The following is a 19,996-nucleotide window of genomic DNA, read 5'->3' as shown; positions in this document are numbered from 1 at the left end:
ACACATCCTGGTTTTCCGTCTGGGATCAAGAGCCGCTGGCCCCCTGCAGACACCCCCAGGGAACACCTGTCTCTCAGGTGCTCAGGAGCCCAAAGCTGCTCGTGCCCCTCCCTTCTGCCGAAAGCGGGAGCCGCTCTGTCCCGTGTGAGCTCCGTCCAGGTAAATTACACGCTATCTGGACACACGGACGGCAACTTGGAATGAACTTCTGGTGTTTTCAACTCGTTTGCAGCAAAACACAGATTTACAATTTAGGAATGCAGTACAGACAGAGGAGGAAAATGAGCTACTGTAATTTGGCACTGGTGAGGCTTTCGTGGGGAAACCGAGTCAGTGTCTTTAGCCTGAGCTCTTGGGGCACCGGGGGCTCACTACCCACCACTCGGGGCAGGGTGCGTGCCAGGGCTCCGTTTCCTGCATCTCCTTGATCTCAGCCCCTTGGAAGCATCAGTCCTTGGTACCACATGCTGTGCTATCTTTGGCCTCTCTCAGCATGAGTGATTATTTATAGAAAGTCTTTGTTGAATATCCCTCACCCAGAAAGTCCTGACCACGAGTACGGGTGCAAAGACAGGCAACAGGTCAGGGGAGGACCATTCAGACTGACCCCAACAGAACATTACTCTCGAGAACTCTCGAATCCCCACGGCATGTCTGCGAGTCCTGTAAGCGGCTGCCCTGGGTCTTCCCCGAGGCACAGGGACGCTACTGCCCTCTGGAGGCCACTCTTTACACTGCCTGATTCCCTTTTCATAAAGACACAGGCGAAGTCAGTCGAAGTAAATAGTCAAGAGAAAGAAACGAAGAAGAAGAATTCCAGAGACAAGATACAAGCATGAAACAGAGAATAATTTTCAAGGAGGCATAAAGCATGGCTGGTGTCAGTGGGACTAAATACCGGGATATGTGTTTTACTGAACGTCACTAAAGCTGCTAAATTAAAAACTTGCTGAAAATAGACAATTTAATTCTAGTCTTTATCCCATTGTCTTCTGGCCTGGACACTGGGAACTTCTCTGCCAGTTGTGGTTCTGCCACCCAGGGCAGTCTCTGCCCTGGGGAGGTCTCTGTCCTGGCCGCACTGGCCCTCCACCATCGTCCCCCAGCCTTCCCAGGGGCCAAGCCAGTCACTCCCTGGTCTGAATCAGAGGACACTTCCTTGCATCAGCATCTCCCCTGCTGTTCCATAAAAGAAGAGTGAGCCCCCTGGGTCGAATGGCAGAGAGAGGGTTCCTCACTGCAGGCCTCCTTAGGGCCTTTCAGGCCCTGCTGTGCTCAGGGTAAAGGGTCAGTGGCTTCTCTCAGAGATGGAGGTCAGAGCAGGAGGAACGTCCAGCCCCGGGGTCGGGGGATGCTTCTAGGTGATATTATAGGAAAGAGAGCCAGCTGGGCCTGAGGGCACTGACTCTGCAGACAGAGATGCAGAGTTTAGAAACTCCATGTTTCTGCCCCGTTGACATTTTAGATCAATTTTAGAACAACAACCCCCCCCCCCCAAAACAAATAACAAAACACCTGACACTGATTCACCAGAAAGCCATGCAAAGAAAGGCACCTTCTACAAGTCAGGTGCTCCTCTTTGCAGATCATTTCCGGAGCACAGCTGTGAAGGGACTGAGGCTGGAAGGGCCCCTAACCTGTTCGAGGTCAGCTTAGACTGAGGAGAGGCCCCCCACCGTCCAAGCCTGGGAAGGGTGAGCCCCGGGCAGATCAGAGGCGGAAGGGGGTGTGGACGGAAGCAGAGGGCTCAGCAGAGGCCCGGCCCGCTGGCAGCCCTACTTGTTATCCCCAAGGCCCTGGAGAGCAGTCTGTAGCCCGTGGCTGCAGAGCTGGACCACACCCCTCGTCCCACGGCTTCTGACATTGCATATCTCTGTTGAGCAGGCTTGTGCAATTTTACAGTTTTGAAGTACTTTTAATTTCTCAGAAATGAATTGATGTTAAGGTAAAAAGGCTCCACCCAAAGAAGCAACTAGAATGCGTTCTTTCCGGCCACCTTACCTGGTTCTCAGACAAGGTCTGGCCTCTTCGTCTGGGATGGTGAGATGCCACCCTCTGAGCCCAGATGCTTTCTTCATCCGAGGTGTCCACGTCGGCCAGATAGTGGGATGGGAGCTGCTCATTCCCGAGGACATTTGTTCCTTTGGAGGAAGAGTGGGTTTGGATTATTTGGAGTGAAAAGCTGAAAGCCAATGGGCATTTTCTCCAAGGAAGAGAAGTGAGAAATCGAAGAAAACGGAGACGTGATTCTATTCCATTGATATTATGGGGCTGAGATCCCTAAACCAAAATAAGAATGGAGCAGAGCCCATGGTCCCACGCAAGGAATTTCAGGAGCAGAAGCCCCTGCCCCGGCCAGCACACACCGGGGGGCTCCAAGGTATGAAAGCCAGGTGGGCAAAGCAAATGTAATATAATTACATCACATGGCATTCCATGCGCCTGGGGTGTGGCAGACATGCGTCCCGGGAAGTTTCCACGAGTGGAGGTGACTTTGGGAAGTCTTTCCACATTGGTCACTGGGGACTGCTTTTCCTGCCAGACTAGTGATTCGCAGACTCTCACGGGCACGAGTCACCTATGGTGTGGCCTGAGATGCTTATTCCTGGGCTGTGTTGGTGGAAGAGCTCCCATGTTCTCACCAGAAAGTACCCCCAGAGCCCCAGGGTGGCCTGGAGGGCACCACATCCAGCCGTGCCTGGACGGGGAGGGCTTGACCCTCCTGTGGGGCGACCCACAGGAGCCAGCGTCGCAGGAATCAGCTGCACAAGCTTGATGTGCAGCCGGCCACATGGCTCTGCCAGCACCCTGAACGACCTGGGGGCAAGGCCCTGAGCTCCAGGTGAGACTCTGGCCCTGTGCACACTGTGGTTTCAGCCTGGGAGACGTGTGCTAACGACCTGGCAATGCCACGTTGGATGCCTGGCCCCCGTGAGCTCATAAATGTGCGTTGTTTTAAGCTGGTAGGTTTGTGATAAGTCGTTATGTGGCAAGGGCTAACGGATACAACCATCCCATTTAGAGCCCACAACAGTGCGCTGAGTTAGGCACTAACCCTATTTTACAACGAGGAAGCCGAGGCACGGCGGTTCAGAGGTCTGATCAAGTACACACAACACTCCTTTAAATTGCAGACCTTGTAGCTTGTCTGATGCACTATTAAGAGACAACACCGCCAATTCAATCTCCAACGCACTCTTTTCTACCACACTCGCTGTAAGACGCTCCCAATTTGAGATGAGGTGACAAATGTGTCTCAGAATCAATGAAATCGGGTGGTGAGTTGGTCAAAAGAGCTGGGCTTGAAACGCAGAGCTGCCTGTCTCCCAGGCACATTTCCCAGCTCGATACTGTCTGTCTCAGCTTCTCCCTCTCCCCGCTGCGACCCCATCCACATGCTGGGGTTGATTAGGGATCCTGGGAGGAAATGCGCGTGTCCAAGTCTTCATCCTATGACTTGGTCGATGTAGATTCATTTATTCATTGTTTATGGGGAAGTAAAACTGCCCTCCCACTGCCCCCAGACGCCTCCAGGATCCTAATGGGCGTGTGAATCATGAGATTACAGTCCCTATAATATAATGAAAAGGGAAAATGGAAAGCAGGCCCATTTCCTGGCAGATGGCATCTTAATCACCTTTCCCGGCAGCTGGTCCCATGCTGCAGCCACGTGGGAGCACGTCGGTGGGGAGCAGCCCGTGCTGCTTCTGTGGTCTCATTTGCTCCTTCATCATTAGGGTACCTGAACCCCCGGACCCCAGTGCACACTCCCCCAGGGCACAGGAACAGACAGTGATTCGGGATTTCATTATGAAGCTGACTGTCTGACAACATTAAACTGAGGATTTAAACTAGGGTCTCAGCACTTACGGACCTCCCGAGTCACAGCTGGGAGGGAGGTGGCCGAGACGGAACCCACATCACACGTCCCAGGTTTGGAGCTGCCCTGTCCTGTGGTTAAGGTGGCCGGTCCGGGTGACCAGCGATCCTATCATTTCAGGGACACCTGCCCATCCCTACCCCACTCCTGCTCGATGTCCCCCCGTCAGAGGTGGCAATGAGCTGTGTGGCCAGGGCAGGCGTCAATGCTGGTACTTCTGGGTGTTACCAGGGAAGCACCCAGCCCAGCGGAGCATGGGTTGACGGCGTGTGCCAGGACTGCACGTGCTGGACAATCACAGTGCAGGAAGGGGCTACGCACTAAAAATCAGTCAGGGGGCTGGCACAGATCGGGGTGGTGGGGCAGGGTGCCAGCGACCCTCTCCTCCATGCAGAGCCCACGTGCAAGACGGTGGCCAAGGGCACCTACCAGGTGTCGCAGTGGTCCCCGGGGCCGTCGTGCAAGACTCTCCCGGCAGGCAGAGCTCAGCGAGGGCGTCTGGTCCGGCAGGCGAGAGGCTGGCCATCTGCCCTTCTGGACAGGAGTGGCACCCAGAGGCCCTGGCATCAGCCTCGTCCAGGACCACAGGCTCCTGGGAGGTGGTCTCCTCTGTGCAGGGCTCATCTGTGAGGGCCTGAGCACACGGGGCCTGTTGGCAGGTTTTACTAGGAAAGGGCAGCTCCTTGGAATGTGGGTCTTTCCAGTCCAAGTCTTGGGGGTTTCCAGGCATCATGTGACCGACCGAACACCGGACACCCATCCTCTCTGCCCCTTGCAACTCAATTCCCTTTCATTTCAAAGGGCTCCGGACTTGCCGCTAGAGCAGGACCCGTGGCCCAAAGACCTTTTGGGTGCTGGCTCCCAGCTCCCCGCCCTGTTGTGTCCCCGCCCGCAGGCGTCTGCAGATCAGCCCCGGAAGACCAAGCCTGGCCCCAGCTCTGGGCTGGCACCATTTGAGACCGGGCACTGAGATGTCAGGGCTCCAGCTGAGGGGGTCCTCGCTCTGGGGCTCGTGCCCCGGCTGCCTGTGCTGCGTGTGACGGTCCTGTGCGTGCCGGGCTCAGTCTCTAGTCCCTTTGGGAATGGATCCTGTGAGGCTGAGAGGACCACCCCTCGTCCAGGTGAGGCGAGGGGACGGAGCCTCACGCAGGTTCCCCAGACCAAGGGCACGCAGCTAAGGAGCAGAGTGACTACACGGCCGGTTCTCCTGGGCGGCCCCCGTGGATGCCGCGTGTCCTGGTGTGATTATTAACAGCAGCCTATCCCGCCTACAAGACTACCCTAGTCTGGGCAATGACGTAGAGGACCCCGCTAATCAGACGCAGTGGGTGCGGGCACACGTCGGGCCCTGGCTGATCCTCTGCCCTCGCTCTTGAGTCTCGGGGGTGCTGCCTTCATTTGGGGACAGGCACCCGCCCCGAACGCCCCAGGGCCCTGACTCATTTGCCCCGCACCCCACTTCTCCGAGCAGCCGACCCCGTCTCTCCAGGGACCGGAGGGTGTGACGTTTCTATGCCCCCCACCCCAGCTGTCCCCCTGCCTATCATGCCCCCATGGCCATCAGACTGTTTCCCGGAATGCTGTCCCCCCACCTGGGGCCTGAAAACCTGTTGCCCAGGTTATCCTGGGATGGCTGGGGGCAGAAAAGAGAGCCCACTGACCTGCAGGTTGTCCGCGGCCCCTGAGACCAAGGACAGGCTTGCGGGGGGCCCGCAGGACGGAGTGGAGTCGTCAGAGTCTGCCTCGAAGTCCAGGCCGTGAACGGGGAGGACGCGCTTCTTCCGAGCAGGAAGGGATGCGGGAAAGAGGAGAGGGAGGGAGGGCCAGACTGACTGAGGGCCACACGCCCTCACCTCGGGCAGCGGGGAGGGCATCTCCAAGGGCACAGCCACCTCCTGGGGCGGCACCGGGGGGCCGCCCAGAGCCCCCCCGCCCGTCACAGGCTCTGCATCCCCAGCGCCTCTTAGAAGAGCGGAAGGAATCACCCGCTCAGCCCCCGACGGGCACACGGCTGCTCAGAGGTGCTGAGGACCTCTGAGGACCAGGAGTGCCGCCCTGGGGGGCAGGCAGGCTTCTCTGGGCTGACGGGTGCTTCTCACCCCTCACCCCTTAGCGAATGAGGGGTGCCCAGCGCCGGGAAGCAGAGGGGGGAGGGAGCTCCAGAGAGCTCCATCATCTTTAGATACAAGAGCAGAGTTTATTCCAAATCCTTCCCTCATAATGGTTTCCATCCTTTAAACATATTGTGTAGGGAATAATCAACACTGGATAGTATTCACTGAGCTTAGTAAACGGGACATATACAATTTTCTCATAAACAGATGCCTACGGTCCCCAGGGAGCAGCTGCGCAGACCAGCCGGCAAGGTTCTCAGAGACCCTGTCACTCTCCAAGGGTCTCCATCCAACATCACCGCCCGCACCGCCCCGCCCCACCCCTCCCCTCCCTCCTGCTCCCCTTCTGTTGACCTGCCCAGAAACCCCGGGGATTACCTTGCTTGTCTTTATCACCAAAAATAAGTTAAAAAGTAAGTGAAAGCAGAAGCAGACACCAATAAAAAACAAGGCTCATGGCTGGCTATAAACAAAAGCAAGGAAGTTCACAGAGGAAAGCCGGAAGGGGTCTGCTTCCCTGAAAGGTGCAAAGCCTGCTTCCGGGGGACACCAGTGCCCTCACGACCACGTGCCCTGAGGACGCTGGCCGGACGTCCAGGCGGGCCTCTCTGCAGGCCCCGCTCCCCTGCAGCTTGCGCTGGGGTTTGCTATGGTGAGACCTGTGCCGAGAGTGCACTGCTGCTTGGTGCAAAGTGATCTCAGGGGCTGCGGGGCGTGGTGAAGGCAGGCGGGTCTTGGCGCTCCTGCCCCGCGGAGTGATGGAGAGCCTGAGACTTTCAGGAAGTCAGAACCCGAGCCTCCAGCAACAGGGAGGGCGGGGCTGGGGGAAGACTTACTTTGCTTCCAGCGGGCTGGGCCTGGGCCACTGTGTCCTGTTCTCTGTCTTCATCCATCTTCTCACTGTCTCCACTTCTCCCCCCGGGGCCTGGCTCAGGCCCACCTGCAACGGACGCCTGCATGACTCCACCAGGAGAAGACCATCCGTCCATCCATCCACTCACCCCTCCACCCACCCACCCCTCCACCTGCTGTGAAGCAACCAGGCAAGGCCCTCTACAGGCCTCCCAAAGACCTATCTGAGCATCAGTTAGAGCTGGTCTGAATCACAGCAGAAAACGAATACTCTGCATCAGTTTCACCAATGGTCACCTTCACTGACTGCTTCCTAAGCAGTCTGAAGACACCGCAGTGTGTGGGTGAAGTAGGCCTGGAGCTAAGTCACCTTTCCCCAAACTAACCTCTTCACTTTCAGTCTCATTTCACCTGCTTCTCAGCCCCGGGCCTCCCTCCCCTCCCTTCTCTGCCCCCCAGGATGCCTTCTCCACCTGAGCCCCCGGGCCTGTCCCCCGACCCCCAGCACAGCCTCACTCTTCCCTCTTTTCCCCCAGTCATGCTGGCCTGGCCGGTGTCTGTTCCCCCAGGTCACGACGAAAGAGTGATGAAGTGCGTTCTGGGGTTTTAGTCTGGAGGCCCCATGGATCACCCACCTTCCTCAGGGGCCAGGGGCACCCCGGCATCCTTGTGAGCACAAAGGACTTACTGTTGACGTCAGGTGAGCTCTGCACTCGGTCAGGTAAACCTATAACCGAAGAAAAGCTCTCAGCAAAGACCCCGACGGCCCCCACCAGCTACACCCCTGCGTTAGGCCCTGCCTGGACCAGCTTTCGAAACATTAACTTGAATCATTTCTTCTTCTTTTTTACGTTTGACTACTTCTTTTTAAAGGTGCGACTTTCCCGATTTTGTGCTCTTTCTGTGTGCCCTTTCCTGGTGGGCTGCATTCACAGGTGCCAGCAGGGAGAATGCAGCCCCTGGACCATCACCCCACCTGAGACCCGCCTCACCGGGTCTGGAGCAGTGGCTGGAATCAGAATTTTTGTTGCCCCCCAGTGCCAGCTCCTGGCCCTCGGTGGTGACAGTTCTGAAACTGGCCGCTTCTGGGTGGCCCTGGCTCCCAGTTCTGGACCCTGGCCAGGCGTCAGAATCCCCGTGACCTTTTACCTAACGCAGATTCCTGAGCCCACCCCAGTCCCTAGAAATCAGAACCTCCCGGGGCCAGGACCAGGTCCTCAGGGCTGTGACGTGGCCTGTGGTTTCCCACCGTGAACGGGGCCTTCGGCGTTGAGATTCTGACGCTTCGCGGCGTGGCTTTTCCCGGGCTACCTGTGGTTCCCACACCTGAGCCCTGCGGCAACGGTGAAACCACACTCCTGCTGCAGGAAGATCCCTCAGCTGGCTCCGGGCCGGCCGAGCAGGCATGGGGGTGGGTGCATGCGGCTGTGGGATTTACTGATGGGCTCCAACCGAGACAGAAATATCGGCCACGAAGCAGCAGCCTGGCGAGGAGGTGGGGAAAACTCCCGAAGAATAGGGGGATGGTGCCCCCCGCCCCAGCGTGTCACCAGGACACTCCTAGTGATGCCAGTTGTCGCAGCACGGTTATCAGGAGAGCCACTTTTACTCTTAAAAATGTCCTGGTTTCAGTGATTTATCATGTGCCCCCTGCACCCCTGGCCCCCTCCCCCTGTGGTCTGTTGCTCCAGGTGCCAAAAGCCATCACAGGTGAGGATGCCTTTCGGTGGTCTGTCCTAAATTCAACAGTGTGCTAAGGTCGCTCAGAAACACCTGTGCCAGGCCCAGTGAGTGTGCAAATGCCCTGAGGGTGGCCATGCCTACCTCCTGCATCTGCCTGTCAACGTGGGGCTTTAAGGGGCACAAGACACAAGTAAGGCGCCTCTCCAGAAGGCCTGGGGGAGACGCCCAGGCCGGGGCACGGTGAGGACACCCCCAATCCCAGAAGCACCGTCTCTGCTCGGGACGTGCAGGAGCTCCAGACCCCAGGGCATTCTCCTCGGTGCCCCAGATGGAGACGGTCAAGACACCGAGCCCCCAGATACTGGCCTGACAGGCCGTCACAGACCGAAGGCCTGGCCAGGTGTTGGCAGAGCCTGGGACTCAGGTGACAGGGGCAAGGCAAGAGCTTCCCGAAAACACCGCTCAGTTCTCTCCATTCAAGTTCAGGAGGCACTTCTAAGCTCAGGCAGTCTCACATCCTTCCCCTGATATATCCCTCTCCCCAAATGGCTTCAAGGTGGGCAACACAGGTGAGCACACGTTTAGTGTAAGAAAACCATCTGGACCTCAAGTTCTTCATGGAATAAATACTTGGATTCAAAATACTAAAAGAAATGATTGAGCTACAACCCATCTCTTTCAGTCTCGATGATCATCAGACTCAACGGGGAACGTTTGCTGAAAAGACAGACTCTAGGCCCCATACTGGATGCCCAGGGAGAAGGCTCACTCCTTACCTGCTCCCTGCAGCCGCCCGCAGAGGGACCGGACTACCTGGGCACCCCCGAAGCGCTTGAAGCGGGCTCTCACATGCCCGTAGTACCACTCCAGGGAACCCCTCTTCACCTGCCTGCAGAGACACAGAGCTCAGGCCCGGGTGGCACACACCCCCGCGTCCCCGGAAGGGGCAGGCCGGACCCCCCGCCAGCAGGGCCACTTGATCTCCAGGTCCCGGCTCACCTGGCCAGGTGGCAGGGGTCGCAGAGCCAGCCCTGCTCCTCCGGGGTGTGGCCGCAGCCTTTGCAGGTGAAGAGGCCGCAGTCCAGGCATTGCCTCTTGGGCGTCTCGAGGAGCCGGTAGGGCAGCAGGCAGTGGGCGCAGTGGGTGTTGCTCAGGTGGGCCGTGTCCGGAAGCAGCTCCCTCTTGGAGTTTTCCTGCTTAATCTTGCCTTTCAGACCCCTGAATCGGAAACAAGAAAATATTGGATGCCTTGTTTTTGCAACAGGCTTTAAATTCAAGGGCACGCACACACACACACACACACAGACGACTCTCAGATGCAGAAAACAGTGACCCGAAGTCAGGTAGCACCATGACTTTCTTTCATTGCCAAAGGGCTGCGAACCACACAGGTTCAGAATCACAGGAGGGAACAGGCCCACCACTGCCCGCACCGCCTCGCGTAACTCCGTATAGTGGGAAGAGGATGCACAGAGGTCCTGGACCCCAGGTTGGATCCCCAGCTCTGACCCTGAACCCAGAGCTTTTCTGATGCAGAGCCCAGAGCTTGGAGACTGTATAGCTGGATGAGTGTGGACCCGTGGCCACCAGCACCCAGTGTCCAAGCTCCGTCAGACCAGATGGGGTTGGCGGCTCTGGGAAACCAGCGGGGATGGGGGCCCGGTGAGGTCCTGGGGGTGCAGCTTGGTTGGGCCACACAGTTATCTAGAGCCAATCTGTGGCCCAGTTTAACTGTTTAGCAGGAGGTTGGAGAAGAGAGAAAAATCCAAGAGGTTCCTGGGCCAGTCAGAGCAGCAGCAGGAAGAGTCCCAGAGGCTGGAGCAGGACGTCTCATGTAGATGGTGGGCCAGGCCGACGCTCTCCTCCATGAGGCCCAGGCCAGCCACGCCTGCTCGGCCACCCTGGCCTGAGTTAATGGTCCTGAGCTGAGGATGACACCAGGTAAGTGGAGGTCAGGTCGGCGCCCGACAGTAAGAGCTGAGAAGCTGAACCCACACAGGTTAAGAGAGCCATAAAGGTTCTGGATCACAGCGGTCCCACTGCTGCCCGAACAGCCCCCCTAAAAAGGCCACGCAGAGCCCTGAGGGCAAAGTCAGATCGTACTTCCTCCTCGGGCAGGTTTGGGTCTCTTCCAGCAGGGGAGCAGGTGGGGCTGACTCCCCAGGTTGTCCCTGCGGAGCGAAAGGCTGAAATGGCTTGGCCTGGAGAGCGTCCAGAGCAGGAGTGATCCAGCACCCAAGTCCCAGGAAACCAGCTCCCACCCTCAGGTCTTCAGTAGCAGCTTCCGGGTGAACTCGCCAAACGGAAGATGCGCCCCCGGATGATAAACACAACGCTTTTGTTCTGGTCTGCAGAGAACGTCTGCCAAACGTAATGTTTTTAGTTTCAGATGAGATCAAATTAATCCACTCTTAGTGACAAAAACGAGCCAGACACTAGGTGCCGCTGTCTCCCGAGAACTCTGCAGAGAGCGTGGTTTCTGACGGGGACGCCCCAGAGCCCGGTGCAGGCTGAAGACAGGGCAGCGATTCTACGGAGCTTTGGGTGCCTCCTTCTGATTCCACGAGGCACGGACTACACCGCACCGATTTCCCCTACCAAACACGCCCTGAAATACTCATGACGACAGAGACACAAGTAAGACTCTTGTCTCAGCTTCAAAAGCCAAGGAAAAAAAGCCCAGTGGTGGCAGGAACCTAGGAAGAATACTGTCATCCACTGACTACAGGCTAGATAAAGCTGCATCGACAAGGCAGAGCAAGTGTCTTCCTTAAACAGCAGAGCACCTGGGGCCAGGTGGAAAGGGCCTAGTGTCCTCCGCGTCCACTCTTGATGTATCTGCTTCAGCCAGAAAACCTAAAGGCCACCCCTTGGCTGGGCAGGGCCTTGTCCAGCTTCTCTCCCGGCCTGGGTCCCCCATTCTCCATCCAGGTAGAGCCGGACCCCCGGGAAGAAAGACGAGGACGTGTAGAGGTACACTGCATCCCAGGATGTGAAGTCCTCTTAAATAAGAGCCCGCGAGAGTCCTGGGGTGGTGGCTGGAAACTTTCAGGTGTTGAATTTGGGGGAACAGATAATGATCCTCTGCTTCAGATTCCTTTTTTGTGAATATATTTATTTGTAATATATATTATTTTTCAAAAATTTTAAATTTAATCTTAATTTTTAAAAATTAAAACAATTTTATTGGAGTATTGTTGATGTACAATGTTGTGTTAGTTTCTGCTGTACAGCACAGTGAATCTGTTATACATATACATATATCCACTCTTTGTTAGATTCTTTTACCATATAGGTCATTATAGAGTACTGAGTAGAGTTCCCTGTACTATACAGTAGGTCCTTATTAGTTATCGATTTTATATGTAGTAGTGTGTATATGTCAATCACAATCTCCCAATTTATCCCCCCTACCTCCCCCCGGTAACCATAAGTTTGTTTTCTACATCTGTGACTCTGCTTCAGATTCTTTAAAACATAACTTCTCTTCTTCACAGCTGGAAAACAGGAGGGAGGGAAGAGGGGACCCCGCATTGGTCCAGCAGAGTAACACCAGATGCCTGCCAACCAGAGGGCACATCAATGGACCTGAAGGATCGTGAGGGGCCAAAGCCATCCATATACCCTGCTTATCGCAATCACAGGGTCGACCAGATGTCCCTGCACTACAGGCAGGGACAAGCCCAACACGCAGCTACAAGTTAAGGTCACCTTCAGGAATAAAAGATGCCCTGAATGTGATTTACTACACAGTAGTAGTAAACAGAGGAAGACTTGAAACTAGTCTGCTTGGTGTGCTGAGTCGGCACAAGAGAGAGGAGCAGGAGGTAAGAAGAAGCCAGGCTGAGCTGGAAAGACCACAGGCTATGTTCACCGAGGTGGAGAAGACTGGGCTAAAGTGAAGACGCAAAGGAACTGAGGTTGCCAATGGGGAGGGAAACGGGCAGAACATCAAGTCCAGGGATTCAGAACAGTGGTTCTCAAGGTGCGGTCCAGGGACCTACAGGGGTACCTGAGACCCTCTGACAGGGTCCACAAGGTCAAAACTCTTCTCATAATAACACTAAGGTGATATTTGTCTTTTTTGCTCTTTGACCCCCGCACCGATGGTGCAAAAGCTATGGTGGGTGAAAGTTCTGGGGCCCTAGCACAGATCAAGCCAGAGGTACAGAGTGTACCGGCAGTCAATCTGCTCTCTGCCAGAAAAGAAAAGAAAGGAAAGCATGTCTTGATGAAGTGCGTCTTTGGCTAAAAGTGTGTCAAGTGACAGTATTTGTTGGCACTGACAAAACTCAAGCTTTCAAGCTCAAAGACTTTTGGAAAACTTTTACGTCTCTGCTGACTTGAGCCTCTCAGTGAGTTTTCATCACTGAGAAGTTTCTGATAAGATCAGCAGTGATGGTAATGAATGTGATTTTTTGGGTTCTGTATAATGAAACGTGTCGACGTTTGGAAAGTCTGCATAGGTGTCACAAAATCACGCGTGGATAGAAGATTGACCCCAAGTGCAAGATGGACCAATGGATTTTAATGTAACAGGAAAGGTAAAGTTCATTGACATGGTTTCAGATTCCACACTGTAACTTCCTTTAAGAAACTACTGTAACTTCCTTTAAGAAACTACCAGTCATAGGGTTTTCGTGTATTATCAAAACAATGTCCATAATTATGTGAAAAAGCTACTAAAACACTCCTGCTTTTTCCTACTACATATCTGTGTGAGGCTAGATTTTCTTCCAACACCTCAGACAAAACAACATATTACAACACATTGAACGCGGAAGAAATACCAGAATTCAGCTATCTCCGATTATGCCAGACATTAAAGGGATTTTCAAAAAATACAGAACAATGCCATTGTCCTCACTCATGTTTTTATTTTGGAAAAAAAGTTATTTTTCATAAAAATTTTATTATGTTGTAAGGGGTTTATTGTTGTTTTAAATAAATGAATGACTATTTTTAAAACACCCAGTTTTAATTTTTGATGGGATAAATATTGACAGCTATAACCCAGCTAAACAAAAGCTCCTTGGGGTTCTCAGTAATTTAAGAATATAAAGGGTCCCTCAGAACAAAATGTTTGAGAACTGCTGATTTGGAAGTCACACATTTACTCTCCTAGAATGCAAAGAAAAGGGCTGAGGAGACAGAAATGTGGAGAGAAGATGACAGCCAAGGCAGAGAAGGGCAAACACCTGACAGGTAATAAGGCACACCTTGGAGATATTGTGGGTTCAGTTCCAGACCACCGCAACAAAATGAATATTGCAATAAAGGAAGTCGCAAGAATTTCTTGCTTTCCCAGGGCAAATAAAAGTTATGTTTACACTATACTGAAGTCTATCAGGTGTGCAATAGCATTATGTTTGAAAAAATAATGCACATACCTTAATTAAAATATTTTCTTGTTAAAAATTGCTAACCTTCTTCTGAGTCATGTTCTTTTTGTGGGTGGAGGGTCTTGCCTCTGTGTTGGTGGCTGCTGACTGATCAGGGTGGTGGGTGCTGAATGCTAGGGCGGCTGTGGCGATTTCCTAAATTAAGACAACAATGAAGTTCGCTGCATGGACTCTTTGTTTCATGAATAATTTCTCTGTAGCATGCAACGCTATTTGATAGCAATTTACCCATAGCAGAACTTCTTTCAAAATTGGAGTCAATTCTCTCAAATCCTGTTGCTGTGTTACCAACTCGGTTTATGGAATATTCTAAATCCTTTGTCATCATTTCAACAATCTTCACACCATCTTCACCAGGAGTAGATCCATCTCAAGAAACCACTTTCTTTGCTCATCCATGAGAAGCAACTCCTCATCTGTTCAAGTTGTATCATGAGATTGCAGCAATTCAGTCACATCTGGAGCCCCACTTCTAATTCTAGTTTTCTCACTGTGTCCACCCCATCTGCAGTTACTTCTTCCACTGGAGTCTTGAACCCCTCAAAGTCATCCGTGAGAGTTGGAATCAACTTCTTACAAACTCCTGTGAATGTTGATACTTGGACCTCTTCCCATGAATCATGGATGTTCTTCATGGCATCTAGAATGACAAATCCTTTCCAAGATGTTTTCAATTTACTTTTCCCAGATTCATCAGAGGAATCACTGTCTCTGGCAGCTGTGGCCTCATGAAAGGCATTTCTTAAAGAATAAGACTTAGAAGTCAAAATTACTCCTCAATCCATGGGCTGCAGAATGGATGTGTCTTAGCAGGCACGAAAACAATATTAATCTCATTGTCCATCTCCATCAGAGCTCTTGGGTGACCAGGTACGTTGTCAATGAGCAGTATTATTTTGAAAGGAATCTTTTTCTGAGCAGTAGGTCTCATCAGTGGGCTTAAAATATTCAGTAAACCGTATTGTAAACAGATGTGCTGGCATCCAGGCTTTGTTGTTCCATTTATAGAGCACAGGAAGAGGAGATTTAACATAGTTCTTCAGGGCCCTGGGGTTTTCAAAATGGTAAATGAGCCCTGGCTTCAACTTAAAGTCACCAGCTGCATTAGCCCCTAACAAGAGAGTCAGCCTGACTTTTGAAGCTTTGAAGCCAGGTATTGACTTCTCCTCTCAAGCTATGGAAGTCCTAGATGGCACCCAAAATCAAGGTGTTGGTGGGCCTGGGATTCTTCCTGGAGGCTCAGGGGGAAGGTCTGTGCCCTTGCTTTCCCAGCTTCTAGAGGGCAACTGTATTCACTGGCTCACGACCCCTTCCTCCGTCTCAGAGCCAGCAATGGCGGGTTGAGTCCTTCTCACCATGAATCACTCTTACGTTGCCCTGTGTCCCCCCTCCTTCCATCTGTCAGGCCCCTTGTGGCCCACCTGGATAACCCAGGATTGTCTCCCTGCGTCCAGGCCCTGACTGGCATCCTTCTGTCTATCAGGCCCCTTGTGGCCACACTGGCCCACCTGGATTACCCAGGATTGTCTCCCCGTGCTGAGGCCCTGATTGGCACCCTTAATTGCATCTGCAATCTTAATTCCCCTTTGCCAGGTAGCCCAGTATACTCACAGATTCGGGGGATTAGGACATGGGCATCTTTGGGGGCTCATTATTCTGCCATGGTTCTGAGGGGAAAATGTGTGAGCAGAGATCTCACTCCCAGCTGAGAGATTCCCAAATATAAAATCCACGCCCCACCCCCCCGCCATGCCATTCCGGAGAAAACAACGTGAAGATGTGCTCCAGAGGACTGAAAATCGAATCTCAAGTATGATCCTTAAGAATGAGGGTGAAAGGACCAATGAGTCACAGAATTGAGACAAAAGTATTAAAGGTACATCAACCAAACTAAAGTGTCAGAGAGAATTGCTGAAAGAGGACAAACATAATGTAATAAGAACTGAACAGCAATTACATGATGTAAGGTCTTGATTATATGAGTTAAGTATCAGGAATTATAATGAGGGAAACAGACACTTGCTAAAGTTCCTTGAGGTCTTCTGAAGAGAATGAGCAAATGATGATAAAAGGGATAAAGAAGAAATACGTGGTGATGTGTGAACGACAGCCCGCTGAGAGGGAGGCTCACAGGAATCTCATAAGTGATCTCAGACCAAAGTTAATCTCCAGGCTGCGCTGGCAGCTGACTTCCTGTTTCAGCCCCTGTGTTTTCAACCCTGGAGTTGCCTGTCTGTGGTGCCAGGTGGCCCAACAAAGGGTGACCTCAAATTCCTTATTATTATTTATTTTTAAAGCAAGTCATGGTTTGCAAGCCATGTGTCACACCAGGAGCTCTTTCATGGGTAATCTCAGCCATTCAGGTCTGTTTGCAAAGATTGCAAATCCACATCACCACCTGTTTGCCTTTCTGGGGAAGGTCTGCAGCCCTAATATTTGACTTGTGGGCTGTGCCCTTGAAAACAGGGTGTTCTACTTAGGTAAACTTGGGTCCTCACCCAGCGACATGAGTCACCCATGCATTCTCATTTACCCCTTTCCTATGTAAACTTTCGGATTTTTGTGTTTTTCTAATTTGGAAAACTTCTTTATCCTTCTGATTTTAAGACACTCTTTAGAGATCAAAGATATGAATCACTGCCATTTCTGTTAAAACTGTTTCTTCTAATTTTTAAAAAATTAAACATTTTCCTTTTAAATTCAGATGTACGTATTTAGTCAATACTTATCAGTATTTTGTGTTGTGAGGTCTACCTGTGTTGTCATATGTAGGCTTTTCCACTCCAAGATTATGTACATATTTACTTATATTCTCTTCCAATAATTTTCAGTTTCCTGTTCTACATTTTTAATATATCAGTTATAAAGCTAACTGAGGTCAAACTCCCTCCCCCAGCCCTGCGCTCATGGTCAACTATTCCAACACTTAGCTTTAACTAATTCTTCCCTTTCTTACTGATATGAAATGTTACCATTGTACTAGATATTGTTATACATACTTGGTTGCATTTTAGGGACTTTCATGTTGTTTCATTGATTATCTACATCTGTGAAAGGGGTAGCTGCCAGAACAGACCAGTGCAACATGAGGCAGATGTAAGGATGTGCAGCCCTTGAGTGTGGGCTGTCTTTTCAATTAAAGGGAGCAAGATGTGCCAGAGTTTAGCAGGGTGTCAGGGACAAAGGAAAGGCTTTCTGTGTTTATTTGTTTGTTTGTTCTTGCTTTTGTTTTTTTGTTCCAATATGGCGATTGATCCTACTGACATTCCAAGTAGGAGCTAGAGGACAGAGAGGGAGTAACCGAGGCAGCTCCATGCTCCAGGAGCTGGGAGCAGACAGGAAAGGGCCAGAGCACAAGTAAGGGCCAGGAGAGGGAACACAGGGTGGGCATGAACACAGGTGAGGATGGGGGGAGGATGGGGGGAGGTTACACCTGGTAGCCTTGAGCTTTCTGTGAGGAACTGGGTGAGCTCACTGTGACAGTGACCAGGGTCTGGAGGAGAGTGAACACTTGAGGAATTGCCTAAGAATTTTTGTGCATCTTTGGGTTTTGGATTCTCCAGAGTGTAGCACTGTGTTGATGGGAAGCCAGGAATAACATCACACCATGTACAGTAAACACCCTACTCCCGAGTCCCTGGTCACACATGCCGACTTCAGGGAGAGATTTATATCTGCCTGGGGCTAAATCAAAGGCCAGACAGCCTCCCCGTTCCTTCTCCTCGAATTCCCGAAATAGCCTGTGAGAAAAGCCGTTTGGAAGCTCCACAAGGCACCTGCCACTCAGCAGCTAGACCCCCCAGGGGAATCCTCCTGGTCAGTTCAGAGGGTAGCTGTCCCCACGGTCTGCCCACAGCCCCAGTCCCTGCAACAAGCGTGTTCTGTTTGCAATGTCCCGTTAGGAGGCTCATGGGGAAGATGCACCAAGACGCTCCAGCCTTTGCCCTTCACCACCGGATGGTCTCCGTCTTCCCCATGGGGCTGTGAGAAGTCCTCTGCACAGGGCAGGGGGTCAGGCCTGGCCGAGGGCTCAGAGGCTTTCGTGTCATGGAGATGGTCTACCGGGCATGTGGGCATTAGTGCTGGGGACCTGGGCCAGCTCACTGGTCACACACTTTGACAGCAGAAGCCAAAGAGGTGCTGGTCCTACCCCACAGGAGAAGGTGCCCTCACCCAGGCCCCATCCCAGCACCCTTTACAGGGTGATGCTCCCACATGGGGAGAAAACCTGAGCAGCCACCCATCAAACATACATTTCTGTGAACTCTGTAAACTCTGAAGGAAACGCATTCCTTTTTTTGTCTGATTGTTTCCTAACTGGTAAATTTGGTGAATTCCATCAAACATACATTTCTGTGAACTCTGTAAACTCTGAAGGAAACGCATTCCTTTTTTTGTCTGATTGTTTCCTAACTGGTAAATTTGGTGAATTCCATCAAACATACATTTCTGTGAACTCTGTAAACTCTGAAGGAAACGCATTCCTTTTTTTGTCTGATTGTTTCCTAACTGGTAAATTTGGTGAATTCCATCAAACATACATTTCTGTGAACTCTGTAAACTCTGAAGGAAACGCATTCCTTTTTTTGTCTGATTGTTTCCTAACTGGTAAATTTGGTGAATTGGCTGTTTAGCAAATCGCCTCTCCGGTAAATGTGCTGCTGGTGAATTGACCTTGAGCCCACACACTATGTCCACTTGACGTGTATTCAGGACAGGAAAGTTCTTTCCAAGTAATGCATGTGTCTGTTTCTTGGTTTCACGGTTTCCCCCCTATTAAGTTTGTTCTGTCAACGACCTCGGTAGGTGTTCTGAGCTGGGCCATCCATTTGGCATCTTTCAGAGTGTGTCAAAGACATCAAAAACTCATCTGATTTCTATACATCTGAAACTAACACAACCTTGTAAGTCAACTATATCTCAATAAAAATTAAAAAACAAACAAACAAACTCATCTGAACAACCCCTGAGCAGCTCAGTTTGTTAAGGTCACCCACTTAGTGGTCACCTGAGGGCCAGTTTCTCCATTCAGCCCATTGTTGATTCATAGATTAGAGAATGAGGAACTGGGAGAAAATATGAGGACCCCAAGGAATCGTGGAGAAACCCAGACGTGCGACAGAGAATGGGATATTGTGGTTTCAGGAAATGGACGATTAATGTTGAAACTGGTGAAATGCACAGATTAACACTGAGAGGAGATTGGGAAGAAGGAGGTTTATTATTTTTAAACTGTCTTCAGTTTCATTCTAGACTGCTGGTATTTTAGCCAACTTGCTCTGCAGAACCAATCTCAGTGTCCAGAACCCAACTGTCTTTATTCGGAGCTTGTTTCCGCCACGCCCTTCCTAAGTCTCAGCACCCACCCGAGCAGAACTTGAACCCACACCCCGCGTGTCCTGGCCTCAGAACCACACGCCTGGGCCCTGCTCCCAGGGGTCACGGGGACCCTGGGGATAAGGCTTGTCACAGGCAGAGGTGGCTTCACCTCTCGTTGCACAGTTAACCAATACCACAGTGAGCAAGAGAGAAAAACATCAAAAAATAAACCCCACAAAATACCCTTCACTAAGCCCCCGCTGTTTCCACGACTCTTCCCCAGTGTGTCACCAGGGGCCTGTGTCTGCACAAGAAGCACCAATCATGGGAAGGCGACTGGGGCTCCAGCATCCTTGCCTTGACTCTGATGTGGATTCTCTGAACCACCACCTCTCCGTGCTAGAGCATTTCCAGGGACCACGTCCTGCGCTATTATATTTAGTAAGCTCACCATCTAATCGCACACGGATGGCCAAGAAGACACAGCAGAGCGGCCGATCTGAAGGCCGCGTGAGCAAAAGGCCTCAGGCACTTCCGAACAAGGACATGACCCTGACCATAACCAACTGGCCGGGGACCTGACCTGACCCACAGGCCCCCCAGAAGTGGAGGCAACACACCTCGGATCCTTAGGAGACTTCCTTTCCCAGCAGTAAGTGGAGCTCACCTGGGCGTGTCTCCCTTTTACAGTGTGAAATGACTAGAGGAACATGGAAAATAAAGAGGAAGGGTGTCAGGAGGGCATC

The 19,996-nt window shown here is 52.0% G+C and overlaps 1 protein-coding gene across 6 annotated transcripts in view; it reads right to left on the bottom strand.

The window, feature by feature from the left end:
• The window catches only part of MLPH (melanophilin), a 41,562-nt gene that overhangs the window by 12,588 nt on the left and 8,978 nt on the right, over positions 1-19,996 (bottom strand). For 4 of the 6 annotated variants that reach the window (XM_036858126.1, XM_036858124.1, XM_036858125.1 and 1 more), the window contains exons 3-9: positions 9,529-9,747; positions 9,306-9,418; positions 7,535-7,573; positions 6,831-6,934; positions 5,542-5,712; positions 4,310-4,514; positions 2,002-2,141 (exon numbers count right to left, since the gene is read on the bottom strand). In XM_036858126.1, the coding sequence (XP_036714021.1) occupies positions 2,002-2,141; positions 4,310-4,514; positions 5,542-5,712; positions 6,831-6,934; positions 7,535-7,573; positions 9,306-9,418; positions 9,529-9,747 (991 nt within the window). The remainder of the gene's footprint in view (positions 1-2,001; positions 2,142-4,309; positions 4,515-5,541; positions 5,713-6,830; positions 6,935-7,534; positions 7,574-9,305; positions 9,419-9,528; positions 9,748-19,996) is intronic. The other 2 variants (XM_036858128.1, XM_036858129.1) reach the window with 2 other exon arrangements.

Source organism: Balaenoptera musculus, chromosome 7, assembly GCF_009873245.2.
Source record: "Balaenoptera musculus isolate JJ_BM4_2016_0621 chromosome 7, mBalMus1.pri.v3, whole genome shotgun sequence".
NCBI classification, from domain to species: domain Eukaryota; kingdom Metazoa; phylum Chordata; class Mammalia; order Artiodactyla; family Balaenopteridae; genus Balaenoptera; species Balaenoptera musculus.
This window is presented reverse-complemented; position numbering and strand designations above follow the sequence as displayed.